The 19,378-nt window shown below is 35.3% G+C and overlaps 1 protein-coding gene across 2 annotated transcripts in view; it reads right to left on the bottom strand.

The window, feature by feature from the left end:
- Positions 1-19,378, bottom strand: part of edil3a (EGF like and discoidin domains 3a) — a 145,139-nt gene that overhangs the window by 42,335 nt on the left and 83,426 nt on the right. For both annotated transcript variants that reach the window (XM_088008936.1, XM_088008935.1), the window contains 4 exons: positions 14,758-14,939; positions 1,812-1,967; positions 998-1,142; positions 446-630 (listed from right to left, as the gene is read on the bottom strand). In XM_088008936.1, the coding sequence (XP_087865062.1) occupies positions 446-630; positions 998-1,142; positions 1,812-1,967; positions 14,758-14,939 (668 nt within the window). The remainder of the gene's footprint in view (positions 1-445; positions 631-997; positions 1,143-1,811; positions 1,968-14,757; positions 14,940-19,378) is intronic.

A 19,378-nucleotide genomic window follows, 5' to 3' on the forward strand; every position in this document is an offset into this window, starting at 1 on the left:
TCTCAGCCTCAAGTTCACATATTGTTGGAAAAAAAAATCCAGAAGAAAGCATTAATTTAGGGTTGTGTGTTATCCTTTTCAAGAAGGATGTAATAAAATGAAAACAAATAGGATTAAATTGCAATCCAGACTGAAAACCTGGATCATGGCCAGAGATAAATAACAGAGGCAGATACGGTGTTAGGCTGAAAAAAGTTTACATATAAATAAACAGATAGGAGGACGTATTTCTAGGTCTTTCCCCTTCTCCTCATCTTTGCCCTGGACTTTAGTCTAAGCTAAGAATGCATCCTTTAGCTGTATATTTTTCTGAAAAAAGTATAGCTAAATTCATTTGCATAAGATATTATATCAGCTTTCTGCAGGGTGTTCCAAACCAGTATAATGATTCTTCTGTAGAAATTCTTCTGTGGAAATAGGAGATTAAAATCAGATTAAATTTTACCTGTAGCCACTGTGACTGGTCACTGTGTCCAGCTGTCCAGGCATTGACCTTGCCCTGTTTGTCCAAACGGGCTTTTCCAGGTTCCCAAGTGAACATGTCCATGTTGAGTGTTCGGAAAATGCTGGAAGCCGTGACCTGATAATCCTGGACATGGCCTGACTTCATCCCCAGTGGTTCAGAACAGCCTTAAAGGAACAAAAAAGAGACACGTTTGTTCCAAACTTTACATGATGTAAATTTACAAATGAAGGAAGGGATGTGAAAATAAACTGGGCTTTGACCAGAATGTCAACATTTTCAGACTTGTCAGCACTGATCACTAGAGACTTAAAAAAGGTACCGTACTTTGTCATTATGTAACAAAGTTATTGTTAACACCATTTTACAGCAACTACTCTTTTGCAGACACAGTTTGTCATGAATAATTAAAGAAAAAGCAGTTATCTGAGTCAAATGAAAATAACATTGACAGGCCAATTTTACAAAAACAAGAGATTCTGATCAGTGCATCCAGAAGATAAAACATTTATCTGGATAATAAAGACCAAATACCTGTCAGCTCGCAGCCAAGCAGCTCCATGCGTAAGGTACAATGCCTCCTGCAAACTTGGGGGTAAACGCGCACAAATTGGGCTTCTATGGGAGGTGTAAAAGAGTTGGCTGATGGAGCGTTGTTGTCAACATTTCCCCTGAAAATCTGTCGAACAGGATGAAACACCCACAGATGAGGGCAGAGAGAACGGTGAAACAGATCACTTTGCTATAATGTGACAATCAATCTACTGCACTCTGTAGTGTTTACCACACAGTGGACAAATTGCTGTCATACCAGGTCAACGAGCGAGAATTACTGAAAAAAATTAACAATTTCCTGCATCATTTGAACCTGATCGTTCATAAAAACAGCAATGTGTTTTAAATTAGAGCCCCAGTAATTTTTCTAGACTTTCTTCAGAATTACTGGAGAAAACAAAAAGGTCAGTACAGAATTGTATTTTCTTCTTAACTCTGGATAAATGCAAAAACAGATTTAATTATAAGAAACTCAAGGACAGTTTAACAAAGGCACATCTTATAAATTAAATAAGATGACAGCAGCCACATATTTCTGTCAAGAATGACAGAATGCTGCATGTGTTCATCCCCAAATAGAATATAAATTGAATCTAAAACTCCTGGAAGGGGGTAAGGAAAACGGGGAGCGGGATGGACCCTGTGTGCAAGCTAATTAGAAATCCATCTCATCATGTCCTCCACCTTGCCCTTCAATAATATAGTCTCTGTTCTCTGGGTGAACATGTGTATGAGTATGTATCTTCATCAATGTGTCACAGAATTAGAATTGGCAAAGGTACACGAGACTCACCATATCCTCATCTTTGCCCTTGACTTTGTATGTTCTCCAGGTCTTCCCGTCATCGCTGTAGGCTACTTTGTATGACTTGACATACTCTGGGCTGCCGATACGTTTGGCACCTTGGGTAATCAGCCCTGTAACCCTCATTCTCCTCTGGAGGTTTATCTGCAGAGTTCAAAGAGAGCATACAAAAACATCACATTCCCTCCTAATTTAATGGCTCATACACACACCAGACGGGTCTCTGCAGTTGCAAACATGCTCGTCATGGAGATCAGTTTGCCCCATTCTATTGTTTCTGTCAGGGTCATCTATCTTATTCAGAAACCCTACGATCAAATGAAACATTTAATCAATTCTCAAGATCCACAATCAACTACACCCACAATCTGCAATCAGACAATATGATGTGCAGAAGTTTGGTGAGCCAGAAGAAAGAGAGTGAAGCTACAGGAGAGGGAGGTGATTAATGGCTACCACTGATGCTATCTGGCAACACCAAAGTGAATCTTTACTCTAAGTGCACACAATTTTAGGGAGTTTTACAAACATTTCATCTTGACAAAGTGCATTCCAGCAAACCTGGACATTTTTCTTTTGTCTTTCTGTTATATTTACAGCACGCTTATCATTTTTAATACAGAGGAGGATATAAGAATACCTCTTGTCATGGCAAAACCAGTGCAAAAAGTACTGGTTATGTAAAGTCTCATGTTTATGTCAATCAATCAATCAATCAATATCTATACCATTTGATCGATTTGGTTGCAGTGATGCAAGTGCTCTTACCAGACAGGAAACGTAACATAGACAATAAATATATACATAACATGATTTAAAAAATGGCCCATTAAAACAGTATTTATAAAAATATATTGAGTGTTTACGTTATTCAAGCCCAGCACTAAAGACTAAATAAAAATAAACATAAAAACCAAATACAAGTGGAAGAAATGCTGCATGACAGACAGCTAACAACAAAATTACATAGTAAGGCTGTGACAAGAATTAAAAAAAAAGCTTTCTTCGTGTTCAAGAAAATAAGTCAAACAAATTAAAGTTAAACTCATATAACTCAAGCATGTGACATTAGAAAACAATAAAAACAAAAGCAAAGTCAAAATCTGAACGAAAAAAAAAAACAAAACACACAAATCATGGCATATTACGGAGCCCTCCAGAGGACATGGGGAATTTTTTTTTCTTTTGCGTTCCCTCGCAAAACTTTTGCGAGGAAACGCAATAATATACTGATCAATTCATGCGGCATAATTGAATACTGTAAACCTTTTTTACGGTGGCAGCAGTGCTTTCTGCTTTAATACAAGCTTATAAGGTTTTTCCATGGACTATTGAGTTATTATCGCGGGGTAATAAGTCATCTGATTGTGTCTCCATTGTGTTCGTAGTCGGAATGGTTTAAAGGGCTGCTTTCAGTGGCGTTCCATCTGAGCCTTAACAGACATAAACATGCAGTAAATAAATTGATTTTCAATCAGTCCTCTCCAGATACCAAAAGGAATTAATTCAGTAGAATGCAGGGGGTGGGAGAACGAACTGATCAGTAGATTATTGCGAGGGAACGCAAAACCTTTTGCAAGGGAACGCAAAAGTTTTGCGAAGGAACGCAAAAGTTTTGCGAGGGGACGCAAAAGAAAAAAAAAATTCCCCATGTCCCCTGGAGGGCTCCGTACCATATAAATCACACAAACTAAGGTAAAAAAAAATAAAAAATAACTATGTGTGTTTTTAGTTTGAAACGATTTCCTCTCTCTGGCTGATCCATGTTCTCCAAAACATATTTTGTGTTTCCATATAATTCACAGTCACATCAACAACATATATGGACCTAAATGTTTTATGTCACACAACTGTGCTTGTCTCTGAATTAACACAGTTTGCATATATATATATAATTTTTTTTCTTTTTCTTTTTTTAAAGAAAACCAAAAAGTAGCATTTATTTTAGAAAAACAAAAAATCTGAAAAAAGGAAAGCACTGTTGATATGGATGCACTCTAAAGCCGTGTATTTACTGTCCCTTGTTTTAAATAAATGTACAATTATCTAAAATTCCACAGGCCGTCTGCATTTAGAAAGTTGACAGCTCCTTCTTCTCCATCATGAACTGGAGCTGTCAGTGAGGAAACCTTTTCCCCTTTCTTTTCATAATTTTTTTATGATTGAGGTGTTTGCGGCAGACGGCCATGTTTTATCTATAAGCCATGACAACTGTTCACGCATCTTTGTGGTGGAGCGGTATTTGTAATGATTGTTTTATAAATGACAGACAGAGGAAAAGCAGATAGTGGGCATAAGCTCAAGAAGTATATCCTTCTAAAAGAGAGGAGGATGGTGTCATGATGGCATGACAATTAAAAAAAAAAAATCACCAAAATAAACTAATGAGGCATTGTTGAAAACTATGGAAAATTAAATAACAGCTCTAGTCAGAGTTACAGAGTCACCTCTTACTCAGACTACCTGTGACAAACTGACAGGCAAGCACTTCACTACTAACACAGGCATTGTCATCGAGTCTCAGTGACAGCTCAGTCAGCATGGAGAGTATAATAATGTTATAATTATAATCAATAATGCTAAGCTCAGAGATTGGCATTATCAAATGCTTGTCCTTTGGCACTAAATCGCATGATGAAAAGATGCTTAAATGCTGCTAAGTACCGTGATTAAATTCTAGATGGTGTTAGATAATTTAGTTACATTCAGATGGGATCCAGCTTGTTCAACAAGAGCATGGGAAAGAAGAGTCAGGGAGAAGTTTAGGTAGCATGAAAGGCTATTTTAGAAGAAAGAAATGTTTAGAGAGACTAGAAAGGCGCTACTAAAGCTATTTTGTGATTTAGTTTCTGCCCTGAATACTGATAAATCTATAGTAGTATTCTGAAAAGAAAAGAAAACGTAGTATAACCCCAATTTACAATGAATTACTTGTTTGGTACTACATTTTTGTGACATGAATGACATAAATGTTTATATTTTTCTTTCTTGGCTAGACAATGAGAATAATTAACTCAAAATTACATTAAGTATTGAAAAGTAAAACATTTTGATCACATTTTTAATGATTTTTCTACCTTGCAGCACATAAAAACAAACCGTTTTAACGTATGCAATGAAATTCTGTTCACATGTCAGGAAGCCATCACCAAACAGCATATTAAATTTGCAGCTATCAAACAAAAATCAAATCTAGTTGCTGTTTTGGTGGGGAATGTGCATGCTGCATTTTTTTTTTTCTAAAATAAAGTTCCTGCTTTCCAGATAAACTCCAAAAATATCATGCTATGTCAACAAGTAGTAGATGGTTGTTTGTTTCTGTATGACATAATGTGATAGACTGCCCGTCCGAGCTGTTTACCAAATGTCTTCAAGGCATTCTTGAATAACTTATAAAAGACTCAACTCATCACATTTACAGTACTAAGTACTCAAGTTGACAGCATTATGTGAAACATCCATGTTTTTTTTAACACAGTTTCATCACAATCTGTCATAGCTTGTTGAAAATAATGCCATGTGGTGTGCAACTCTGGCAAGCTTATGAAAATGTGAGAAAGCTGATGTCAGTTGATGACAACTCTCATCTTCTGCTAAAAATGTGAAGGCCTGTGGGGATGAAGGAGTGGTGCCTTGTTGAAGTGCTCAGAAAATCCTCACAGACAATGGTTGGAGGGGGAGATAAGGGAAGTCCTCACCTTAATACAGAAAAGTCTATCTTTGAGCTATGGCTGCAATCCTGTACATTATTTATGAAACGCATCCAGCACTTGCAGAACTGACTGGCACCCCTGGTGAGCATGTGTTTAAAACCATAAAACAGAAGTACCTTGTTGCAATAGCAATTCTCTCACTACACATCTTCCCTCTGACTTGATGGCAGCTATTAAATGGAGACGATAAATATAAATAGAATATAAAATCAGTGTATTGTGAACAAGTTCTGTGTTGGTCATTGACGGGGCGTTTTTCTGTTATGTCATCCATGCTTAAATGGAGCACTTGACTTACTCATACAGTAGGAACCCCTTTAATAGCTTCAGAAGTCTGTTGACCCTTACTTTCACATTCATTTCTTTGCTCTTTTCCATTTTCTCCATAGAGACAAGAACCTCTTGCACTAATTAGAAGCCTTGTCACTAAAAGGCCACTGCTGTGCTAATTGTTGGTGATCCTTCACATGTTTAATGGCCACTCAGAAATGCACCTCTGTCGCTTCAGTGCTAATAGAGATTCATTTCCTGGTTTAAATTCAACATCAATAGAAGCATCACACATGTGTGGACTGCGTGTCTACACACATGCAGGTGAATGTGCCATTCTGGATGGGAAGAACTGAAGTACCTTAAATCTTTGTATGATATAACACAAAAAAACTCTCAAACATATGTAATCACAACAACTTCAACCTATTTGTTCAAACTCAGAAATCCATTGCTTGTTTTTGTCAGATTAAAGTGTTACTACATCCTTTTCCTTACTGTGTACAGTAAGTCTCTAAATCAGCGAAATATGTCGGCACTGTGGATATATAATTTCCTCCACAATACTAAACAACTAAAAACTGGGTTACACAACTTCATGTGTTAAGATCCAAATCTGAAAGCCACTGGTCCAAGGGTAATGATTTTAGTTACTTTATATTCTTCCATATTTTCTGTTAGACGAATATTCACAAAAAAAAAATCGACAAAAAAAATCAATTTAGCTTCACAGAGATCAGAATGTATGTTGCCACAGTAAGGCCTATATTTTAAATGTGGTGGATAATTCCTTATTTTGCTACCGAGTGAAAATATGCATAACATGCCATTTAGTAATTCACAGAAAAACATATAAAACATGTACAGACAGAGAAAACACATTGCAAAAATTGAAAATGGAGACTTTTCTCCCAGTATGCATGAAGAGCTTCAGTGTGTGGACGTTCTCCGAATAAAAATAAGCCTCTACATAAGAGATTCTTCATCAAATGATTTCTGATCTCATAGTAAAGAAAAACTCTTGTTTTCACATTATAATTCACATGCTTTTCCCTGCTGTAACCAGCTCACATTTAGCATATTTGCAACATCCTGAGATGGACTGGATTTGACTGAACGTTTTATGCCTCTAAGAGTGTGTAAATAAATTAACAGTCCTTTATCAAAGACTGATTAAAAAAACATGTCACACACTTATGAAAAATGACTGCTAAAGAGTAGAAATGGGCAAGAAGAAATGTGGACATATTTAGTGGAATTTATTGTGAGGATAATGAAAGAGGCAAAAATATTTAAAAATTAAAAAAGCCATTTTTGTTTATACATCTGTTACTGAGTTGTGCAAAACTGTGCAAGAGTTTGATTTGTATAAACAATGCACCTATTATCCAAATGGCTTTGTATCTACACTCAATATGTAAATTAGCATATTTATAATGGTAAATATATACTTACAATTACAAATTAGAATGTAAATGTGACATTTATTGATGCCACATCTGTCCTTTTCCACAATAGTGGAAAACAGGTTTGAACTGCGAATAATTTTCATCAAACTGTTGGTCTCAGAGATTTGCAGTCTTCTAGGTCTTAAGCTAATGCATAAAGCAATTTATTTCTTTATGGCAAGTAATACACTAGTTGATACACTCCAGTCATGCAATTGCGGCATTATTGTTGATTTTTTGTAATGACACAATATTGTTGCTGAATGTTTTCATGACGATTGCAGCTGCAACATGTCAACATTTTCCTGACTTCAATCTGTCTAACTTGTTGCGATGTTATTTTGAACACTCTGTTTAACCTTTTACCATTTCTGCGATTGATTTCAGGTGGAATAGATTAATGGCATGGGAACTGGAACTTATTGTGATTAAAAAAAATGCATTTTAAACAGCAAAACTAATTGACTTCTGTTATTTGAGTCAAATATTCTGCGTATGGATTTATGTTTTCATCTAAGGTTGTGAGATATTATGAAAACATGTAGTTGTGATAATATCGGTGAATATCCCAATGCTAATTAACAAAATTTTTCTAGGCTCTTTTATTTCTTTCCTTCATCACTATGGATCCACCACAGTTTGAGTTTTGGCAACTTAAGGTGAATTTACTCAAAGAAAGTCCTTTGGTCTGCTTGTTTGGTCCAGAACAAAAGTGGACTTATTGTTGTTTTGCTTGTGTGATGTGGTTTGCCTTCACATTGCGCTATGTGTGTGACTATAATTTTTAAACAAAGCCATGCGGGTGACAATCATTGCTGCCAATGAACAGAAATGATGGGGGCAGAACAGAGTACAGATCTGGAAAGCAAGCAAACATGGGACTCCTGCGTGATGCTTTTCAGCTTTTTTTAATGACACACACGCAATGTGATATTTCTAATTTTGGAACGGTGTCAACGAATGTGTGCTCCAAGCTAAATGAATAAACAGTGCAGGCATCAAGGACATTAAAAGACCATCAAAGAACCTAAATATATTAACATGCAAAGTTTGCATGCATGAGCCTTGAAACATAATATCTTCCCAAATGGTGCATCAAAGAAGGGATTTTTATGAAATTACATCAAAATAATGATTAAAAACTAATAGGAAAAACTGTTTGTATTTTCATATTTTCCACTGGTTACTCATATTTTTCAGCAGGCTGAGGAATTTGTTTTTTTAAATCTCAGTTTTCTGGAAAAATGAGAGCTGACCTCTCTTTACCTGGCTCATCTATTTGCATTGTTATAACCACAAATGATTTCCATATTCAGTATAATCATGCTGACCAGCAAGATATACCCCCCCCCACACACACAGACACACACAGACACAAGAATAGAAAGGTCAAGGGTATAAGAGCACAGAAATCCACTATTTGTTGATTGCACATTGATATTACAACTGCAGAATTACTCAAATAATCAGATTGTCCTTGAAACTCTCTGCAAAACTTGTGCCACTAATGGGATACGATCTAGTAAGATCTGTTTCAGCAGCTTTTTAGAAAAAAAAAAAAAATTTTACTTTTACTTGAGTAACCCTTATTAAGAAATATCACTAATCGTACCTCAGTAAAATTTCTGGATACTCTACCAACTGTGAGTAATATAAACAAAGAATAAACTTGTTTTCACCAAACATACCAGACAAAGCAAACTCATAGTTTATGATAAAGTGAAACTTCTTTGAACGCAAGCTTTGGTATTATAATGTGCGCAGATGTGCAACTAGGTGCTCAAGTGAACAATAGATATTGTGTTTGGAAGTATTATCATATTATAACATACCATTAATTAAAAGTCCAGATGTAAAGATGACAAGGATGTTTTATCAGCAATGTCGCAATCAGTTCTTGTGCTTGCATAGAAGTACATAGAAGTATTTTCTATGTACTTGTTTACTAACACACCTTTGCTCTCAGTAGTGAAAGCCACCCATCATCCATCAGGTGCAACTACAGCTTTACTATCTCCCCCAAGGACATTTTAGCATATAGAGACACAAAAACGTCATGGGACAGTTTGCTCCAACAGCAGTGCAAAGGATGATTTACACTAGCAACCGCAGAACTGATTCAAACTGATGAATACCACACAAAGCAAATCAGGTTACAGCTCTAAGTGTTTGCAGTGTTCAGCAAGGCGTAGGGAAATTTAAATCCTTGGACCAGGATGTTCAAAAGCGTTTAGTCACTTACTGTCATGGTACATTTGTAAAATAAAGCGTAGTATAAATACTTTCTTTCAGGGTCACACTTCTGCCACCAAACACTACTGAAGATTTTTCATTCTACGTTGGCGCCTGAAAGACCAGAAAGAAACTATTTTTTGTGACTTACCGAGCAGCAGATGCAGTCATATTCAATAAATTAGAAGACGGGTTTCAATGAGGCTACGTTGCCACATTAAAAGTACCTTTTGAATATAACAACCTTTAAGCAGGTATTAAACATAGTTTTCATTGAGCTCACATTTCTAGTTTAGAAATGTGTTTTTTTTTCTATTTGCATGATATGATAAAATCATCATAGTGAACAAAAATTAAAGGTTTAAAAACATCAATCTGTGTGTGAATATTCTCTATTACGAGTTTTACTTAGTTAATATAGAGACCTAATTAAATGAACCATAAAAATATTCTAATTTATTAAATATCACTGTGTTTTTAAATTATTTCCTTTCTAGGACAGTAAATCCTAGAATGCTAATTTTAACAATGTGATGTAACTTTAGAGTTAAAATGACATAGTAAAAAAAAAAAAAAAAAAAAAAAAAAAAACTGTAAGAGACATACCACAGAGGTATGTTTACAGATTTTATATTATGTTGGTTTATCTCATAAAACACCAATAAAATATACAGTAAAAAACTATACGTTGCCACACAAGTTTATTTGTTTAATTGAACAGCAATAGTTTTATATGGCCTGAAAAGAAAACGCGTAAAGGAGGGTGAAATATTAGTAAAGTATGACCTGGTCAGTTTTGTTTAGGATTTCCCTATGATTTGACCAAGATGGTAAAACTAATAATCAACCAAATCTCTTTTTGTATCAGATTCAAATAATTGCAACATCTTTTCTAATGAGTGCAAAGCAGTAGAAAGAAACAACCATTAAAACTTACACAATCTGCACAATAACAGTGGGATAAACACAAAATTAATTATTTTTTTTCTGATTTTGGTCTCACACCAATCAACCCAACTACGTAAATCCAGTCATATGTATCTGAATAAACAACAAAACCCAACGGAGATCTGCATCCCAACGTTATCTTTAACCATGTAACTTTCATCAAAATATGTGTACACCCGCTTAGCCGTCAGAGGTGATTTGTATTGTTTCATTTTTCCAACACAGCTGGCTGAAGCAATATCTTGCTGATATTGGTGAGACCGGCAGCATATTTCCCTTGAGTGTTCAAATGCAATTTTACAAGCTGGATATGGCAAGGCTGTTAAAAAAAAAAAAAAAAATCACATTCCTTCACTGCATATGTGTGTAAACCTTTAGCAACTACACAAAAATCAAAAACCCACAAAACAAAAATAAACGCATATTTAGTGTATATTTTCTCTAAAGCTCCATAATGTGTTAAATGATGATGTTTTGCTTTGGTTTAAAACTGATGAAGAACTGATAGTGGGTCTTGAATTAGCTAATGTAAAAAGGTTTAAGGTGACGCATCAGAAAAATCCTAAAAACAACAAACCAGAAGCAAATCTAATAAAACCTGACAGGGTTGTAACCTGACAGTATTGGCATGTCCTACATCAGTTCACTCCACAAAGACACAACATTGACTGTTTAGCCTTATGTCAGTCAATTTTCATGCCTGTGAACCTCTGCACTCATGTCTCAATTACACACGTCTTCCACAGAAACACAAAATGTCCGTACCGTTGCGTTTTATATGTGGCATTATTAATGTTTTATACTCCTTTATTCTCACAGTGCCGGATTTTCTTTCTTTCTGTTTTTATCTTGCATATTGATTTTTTTTCCCCTAATTTCCTGTTGCTACATGTAGCTTATCTCTCCCCACCATTCTGCTGTTTTGTCGCTTTCCTATCATTCTTCTCCTTCTTTTACTTTTCATTGTGTGTCACATATCTGAAGAAAAGTGTTTTCCTGATTCAAAACTTGCTTTAATCGCAAGTTATTCAAAAATGTTCAATCTAGCTAAAATATGCAAACCAATTTAAACAGGGAAGCAAAAGTAAATTTCAAGTGTTGTTTCAGGTTTTTTTTTTTTATTCTGTATGGAGGACTGACCTGTCTGTGGGTTGAAAATGGGGATGGTGCTAATCTAAGAACAGGTACATTCTGGACACCTTGATGTCCTGGTAAATTTCTTATGAATATTAGCTAATAAAGCTTAACACAATAATTAATTTCCTATTAGAAAAAAAATAAAGAAATAAATGAAATTGCTATTACTTAATGCATATGTTTTGATCCTGAAATTGTGGTGGAAATTTTTATATTGTTTAACAAAAGTTATATATTTTTCTTATTGTATGTATTGACATGGAAGCTTGTTGACTGCTTACTATGTCTGTTTTGATTTCCTTTCCTGCTTTCCGCTCAGTGTTAAGTGCTGCCACCACTGTGTCCTGTACAGCTAAGTCTCCCCACCTTTTCTGTTGCTTTATTATAAATATTTAATTGGATTTTGGTCATGGGATTGTAACCAGATCTTATAGTGGCTATTACGAATGAAATGATCCTTTTTGGATTAATATAATACTTAAAATTTTATTTTATTTCATGGCATGATCAGACCTGCTAATGGTTTTATCTGTAAATGCCATCCCATTCAAACATTTTGCGCTAAATATAGTTTTATTCGCACTCCCCTATCTTTGCTCCATTGTCAGAACTATGCTTTCATAAAATAAAACAAAATGCATAATTCTTTAAAATATGAATTTCATTTGATTGATTCAAAGGAATTACCTTCTTATTTTGTGAAGAAGAAACCCCCTAAATTTGTTTTTCAAGCACAAATCACTTAGGATAACGCTGGTTAATCTGTCACTTTGGTGATGCTGTCAGAAACTCCCGAGTCTGGAGAATTGTGCAGCTGCTGTCAGAGTTAATTTATGAGTTCCTGACTGTGACTGTACGAAGATGGAGATCACAACTCTGAAAAATGATTGGCAAATATACTTTGGTTTTAAAATTATGAGTTTTAGCTGTGTGATAGTAAGTTAGTGATTTTTCACTGATTGTCCATTCAATCCTTTTGAAATCGAAAGATTAACATCAGTGATATTTGCTTCAAAAGTTGTTGTTTTTTTACCTTTATCAAGTACAGAATGTACCTGTGATGCAATTTCTTTTTAGACATGCTGACATTTTCAAACCATTTTTTCAAAGAACTATTTTCCTTACTGAAAAAGACAAGATAGAAAAACTGTCTGACTTTGAACGACAGAGGAAGAGAGATGTGAGATATTTCTAAATCATCTGTTAGTTGGTAAAATATGTACTTTTGCCTCTTTGTATGGTATACCACCACACAAAGAGCTGCTTTGGATTTGACCATTTGATCTGTACAACAGCTTCATGTCAGATTAGGAGGGAAGACATTACATTTTAATGTTTCTATTTTATGTAACATCTAAATGTTAGTGAAATGTGTTTTCTATATTTAATTTACTTTTATTAATCTTGCTTACTTTATATTTCCATGAAGCACTTTGAATTATGTTGCATATAAATTGAGCAAATCAAATAAACCTGTTTTGCCCTGCATTCAATTTATCTACGTTACTATTTGATCTACTAAGAGTAACAAATAGCATAAATACCAATAGTAAAAATTAAGAACAAGAAAAAGAAGAATATATCACTGTACATTTGATGTTCTATATTACAAATAATGTAAACTATTAATGCGTTGGACATAATTGGAAAACAACAGAAGTTATTTTGTGCATGAAATCAAATGTCACATTTACCATCCTTCTTGCATGATTAATTGGGGTGTAAGAATACATCCAGCTCGCAATATGAAAAATGCTACATTATTTTGGGATTACGGCGTACAGACAAGGCGACATTTAGAAATGGTTTTGAAAAAACTAAGAATCCCCATTTTTTGATTTACACAAACTAACTAAAGGCTTCACAAACCCAAAAAGTTATGCATTGATGACTCTGAAGTTAGTGTGAAAAAATTGAGTCTCTAGCAAAAAGAAGAAGAAGATATGACTTTACACTGCTTATGTAGACATAGACTCCATCGATTTCCTTTAAACCATTGTTTCATATGAACACAAACTATCTTAGGGTTGGACTTGGGAAAGGGCACAAACAAGGGAGGCTATTTGCAACTCCTATTGATCTATTTTGTGCTTTGAAAATAAGCGCTGCCTAATAGCGCAGCAAGAATGTTAACTTCAGCAAAGCCAGAGAAAAAGAAGAATTTTAAACATCAGTGCTTGTTTTGCAATAAATATGGATATCTTTTCACATTTGCATGCTTGTTGTAGATAAAAGCCCTGTAGGAGGTTACTGAAACGCTGCAATACAAAAGGGAAAAAAGTTGTGATTTTAACATGAAAATTACACTGTTAGAACTTGGATCAAACATCAAATGTATCACCCACTAATTTACAGAGCAAACTTCACACATTTAAAAAAGAATTCATCATATTTCTATATTAAGTGTCTTCGTTTTAACCTTAAAAACCTTGCTAAGCTCTAATTATTATCCAGAATATCAAGTTATTGAGGTATAAATTATAAGTTAGATTTGTGAAATGTCACATTTAGGCGAGTTGTCTAGGGGTGGGACATTACACCCACCTCCCCAGAGGAGATACCACGTGATTTTTGGGTTACAACATAAAGGATAATGCAAGATGATTTTATAATTTTCAACAATAAGACAATACATGTCCAAGGAAAACTTTTTTTTTTTGGTCAATACAAACTGGCTAAAAGTTTCAGAATTCAAAAAGTTATGAATTGAAGACTTAAATTAGCATACAAGACCTGATTAGATTTGACAATATGTATATATAGTTCAGATATCAGACTGTTACCGTGGTTGAACACTCTCGATGAATTACAGTATGTACTTCACATAATAACTGCAGGCAGCCAGGGCCTTCAGTGTTAGTGCAGTGGCTTTTTTCAGATTGGAGTCAAGAAAGAATTGAGATTGAACTTAATTTTGTAATTAAAATTATTTGACCACGTCAAAATGTTTGAGCAAGTCATTCACTTTCATAATTGACGTCTGCATCTGTTCTGCACTCTACTTTGCCCTTTTTATGGTTCTTTGTAAGTGTGGAGTCAACTATGAAATGCAAGTATAACTTTACTATTTAAAGACACAACCAACTAGGGGCCTGTATTTAATTAAGACTGCACCTGTGCCCTAATTTAGTTTTCTCGAGCCCAGAGCTGGCTTTGCGTGCTGGCCGTCCTGTCACTGTGCTTTACCTGGATCCATGGCCATCTGTCATTCTCGGCAGCCGTCCAGGCGTTGACCAGGCCCTTCTTGTTGAGGCGTGCAAAGTATGGGTACCACTTCTGCAAGCCAAAGAGAGCACGGTGGGTGGAGGAGGCTGTTATCTGTTGGTTGGAGATTATGCCACCCTCCATGCCCAGTGGTCCAGAGCATTCTGGGAAAAGAAAGGAGGGAAGACAGATGAAGCTTTCAAAACTTGCAAATAGTGCAAGCAGACTACATTTGATTTTCCAAGTGCACCACAAGATTGCAGCTGTAAGTTTCTCTGCCATATGTTTTATTCCACTCTTTTATTCCTAAGAAAAACTACAAATTGCTATTTTCCTGAGCCTGTGCAACCCACAATTAAAAACTCCCATTTTCTTTTTCAAATTTGAATTAATAGAGGATAACATAAAAAAAATTTCACATCATAATTTTCTGCAGTAACATCACAATCACAGTTTTATCATGGTTTTTCTACATAAAATCAAAGCTCTTAAGGGAAAAAATAGAAACATGACACACCATCTATTAGTGCAAGGAGAATTTCTAATCATATTCCTTTCTGCTACATACGTCAAGCAGAACATTAAAGAAATGTTGCTTTCAACACAAAAAGTAGCTCGAGTTTCAAACTGCCCTCTGACTTTCTGCAACATGTTGACTTCTAATATGCAAAAGCATCAAAGTATTTTATTATCTTTATTGTATTCATCACATTTACCAGTTAACCATCAATGTCACCATTATCATGGGAGGCTCTTGTAGGCGGCAGCAATAATTTTCACAATTTCATCACCAACATAATAAACTTGCAATGTCTTCAATGTTAAATCCTTCATGTCAGGGAAAGATTACACACATATATCTGCATTCAGACTGTTTTTCTTTAGCAAGGAGGTTACTGTAAGATGTTTAAATTAGCCTTATGCTATTTGAAGTTCACAACGTTTATGTGTGGATAAGGGTTTGATTGCAAAGGTTTGCTGTATTGACTCTATACATAAAACATAAATTCTCAAGATTTTATTCTGGCTGCCCTGCCGAGAGCAATCACACCTTCAGACACAATAAATCTGACAGGCTTATAACCAATTAAACAGGCAAACTAGACAATTTTGAAGAGTGCAAAGATCCAGACAGAAGCTTATTTACGCTTCAGGTAGCACTTGGTGGTATCTGGGGGGTTTGAACACCCCTGTGTTTCTTTACTCTTTAGCCTTCTGCTTGAATATGCTGCAGCACGACTCAGAAATTAAAAGTACTAAATGTAATTACCCAATAATTTAATTTTCATCTATAATAACATTATACTACAATCATGGTATTTATTGAAACCCGTAGAAATTATCCCAGCTCCATCTTTTTGTAGCTGAAGTTAAAGGAAATAAAACTTTCATTTGACCAAGTACCTGGAACTGTAATGTACTTATGGGATGTTTCTTATTCATTATCTCACAATGTCTTTGCTTTGTCTTCTCAACATTTTATAAATCTTCACAAACTAAGATCATAACATCTACCACCTCTATTTTTAATATTTCACAACACCAAAAAAAACAAAAAAATATACTGAAAAGTCTATCAACTGAAGAATATGTCCATGTACCGTTCAGCGCATGCATTTGATATTTGGCCAGAGGTCACTTTGCATAAATTAGGTGGCCATAGTTGTGATTTAGCTCCTTCACACTGTTGGCTTTGTTATTTCTCATTTTCATCTCCTTGATAAAAACCCCATAGTCTGGATTTAGTTCAAAGTTGCCAATCAATGATCCACTGTGACATCATGGAAGTTAAATTATATATTGATGTGTATATATATATATATTGTATATATACTGACACAAGGACTTGAACAGATACAGAATAACCCATGTCCTGTATGTCAGTGTTGACTCCAACTGTGGTCCTGGCTATTTGAAGCTTCCCTAAAGTCTTGAATGGCCTCGGCTTCTACGCATTCTTCTGCCACACTTTTTTCTTCCATTCAACTTCCCATAGCACTATTTGAGCAGCCAGCTTCTTCAGCAGTTACCATTTGTGGCTTTCCCTTTAAGTGAAAGTATACTCAGCAACTGTTAAGTCAGCAGTCTTTCCCATACTTGTGTAGAATGCCAGCTCTTCAAAACTGAACCGATAACTTCACTTAAACAGCACATATGTGAAAGCAGCAAAACAGAGTTAGCGACGTCTACATGACGGGCTTTTGCCTTTGACATCCACGAGATGGGCTTTGTTTATTTATCTGTGATAATAAATGTAGGTTTACCTCAAAACAAGAAATTTCCCACTGTTTTAAATATAGCAAAGTCCTGAAAAGCCAAAACTATAAACAATCAAAGTTGTCTGTTCACATTTTTACAAAACTATTTCAAAGATTCTCCATATTGTTTTTCTATCCAGAACAAAGTCCTTATTGTTTTTTCTCCACAGGAAATGTGGCTAAGGCTGCCCAACTCTTTTCTTTTTTATTTGCACAATGTTAAGCAAGAAAGAAAAGAGACAAGGATCTTTAAGTAAGAGAACAGCCGGTTGTGTTTTCACCCTTAATCCTGGCTGTCTGGGCATGCTGTGCATTTCATTAAACATGCCTCCAATAAAATAAAAAAAAAGGCAACTTGGTAAGGTTCATTTGAAGACACGTAGGTATGAGACAGAGTCAGGGAGGCACATTCTTTACACAATTATTAACAAAGAAGATTAAAAGATTTAACAAATTATTCACTTGGAAAACAGATTCTCGTTTCTTTTTGCTTTCCTCGTGAACATAGAAGATTTTCTAAATTTGCAGTCACTAAACAGTTTCTTCCTCCAAAATAAACAATTTTCAAACCACACAGTTTAATCTTAAAAGTTACAAAATAACTTTAAAGACATCAATAAGACATCAGACGAGAAAAGCTCTTATTAACACTGGAATACTTCAGCTTTGGTGGAAGTGTTGGTTCAAACACTTTTGGCTCATTGGCATAAAAGTATATAAGGCATCACTTTAGTTAAGAATCTTCCAACCTGAAATAACTGCTGTAATAAAATTGTTCCCTTCAGTGCCTCATTATAAAAAAAAAGCTTTATTTAAGATAATTTACTTTTTCACCCCATAATTGGTAATAAACTGCATTTGCATTCAACACATTTTAAGCCAAGGAAAAGCCTGGTGTCTTTTTGCTTCTTCAAGCTGACAAAATAGCTCCCGCCATAAACAGCGTCCCAGCTTTACTGGAGGCTTAGGCATATTATTCGTGACAGATGCTTAAGTTTTAATTAGACCATAAGTCATGTAAATAGTAGTCATAAATGCAAAGGATTATAGCTGGGAAGAGATTTTTTGTTTTCAAATAAAAACGTTATATGCTGCATTCTCAGCAATAATGTTGGTTCTCTCCTGAAATGTAGACTATGTTTAAGGTAAATCAAGTGTAAAAGGCATCCACAAGAAATAAACACTACTGGTGCTTTCCATTGGAATAGCTCACATACTTTGGCTATCGTCGGTGGAATAATTCAGTTCAGTCAGCCTGAGGAAGGGTCCGGGTGTTTATTTTTTTCCTACATCCTGTTCACTGGCAGTACTCACACCGTTTCAGTACCGTTTAGTTCTCCCTGACATCTAAAAGTTATGGAAAGGAAAATGAAAATAAACATAAAAAAACCCCAAACTTAATTCAGTTCAATGTATACAGGTGATCTTTGTTCAAGAATGGATGCATGCATATCAAAACATTGCAATGTAAATGATTAAAGGTTTATATTGCAATATTGGAAGATTTAATTTATGTTCATTTCGATGATTATGAGTTACAGCTGATGAAAACCCAAAGTTCACCAACAGTCTTACTGGAAAATGAATTATAATCTTCAAGAAGGTTGGGGAAGCATTGGGAGCTAAAAGCTGGATATCTCTTCTGACTTAGGACTCAAGTAAACAGGCTGGGTCACCAGCAGTAGATGGCATGGCTGCCCAAATCATTGCTGACTTCGAAAATCTGAATAATGGGTCTCAAGCAATCAATAATAAGTCATAAGAACATTGCTTTTTGGTAATAGATGTTTTTGTGAATTGTGTTGCCTCTAAATATCATATTTACCTTATTTGACTACTGTCTGCTAGTGTATTTCTGGCTACCAATACTTAAACAAATCTGCACTAAGCTACAAAGAAGGAAAAGACTTAATTAACTTCAAAGTTTCCTAAAAGAGTGTAGGTATGTCATAGTCAGACTTTAGTCAGAGCCCAGGTGGAACAAACAGACTGAAGTGAAAACTGCAAATGAACTGTGTCCATGCAAAGCAGCCTTAAGGGGATGCCTGAAGCGGTGGCCACTGGAAAGCTATGATGGACCCTTCACTATTAAAACAAAACTCCTACGGAATTTCAAACTCTGTGCTCACACACAGAGGGAACAGACACAGACACACACACACACACACACACACACCTATACGGGTTTATATGTATTAGCAGGACAATTTTTTCAAACCAGTTTTTTGCAACATTAAACGGACACCCCTTTCCACTTATGCTAGAAAGACGTAGTAAGTTGTCAAAAATCTTGTTTGAGCTACACAACATAGATCTCACTTAAAAATTTAGATACACACATCAGA

This window comes from Poecilia mexicana, unplaced genomic scaffold, assembly GCF_051168715.1.
Source record: "Poecilia mexicana isolate PSO_F unplaced genomic scaffold, ASM5116871v1 scaffold_9, whole genome shotgun sequence".
NCBI lineage: Eukaryota > Metazoa > Chordata > Actinopteri > Cyprinodontiformes > Poeciliidae > Poecilia > Poecilia mexicana.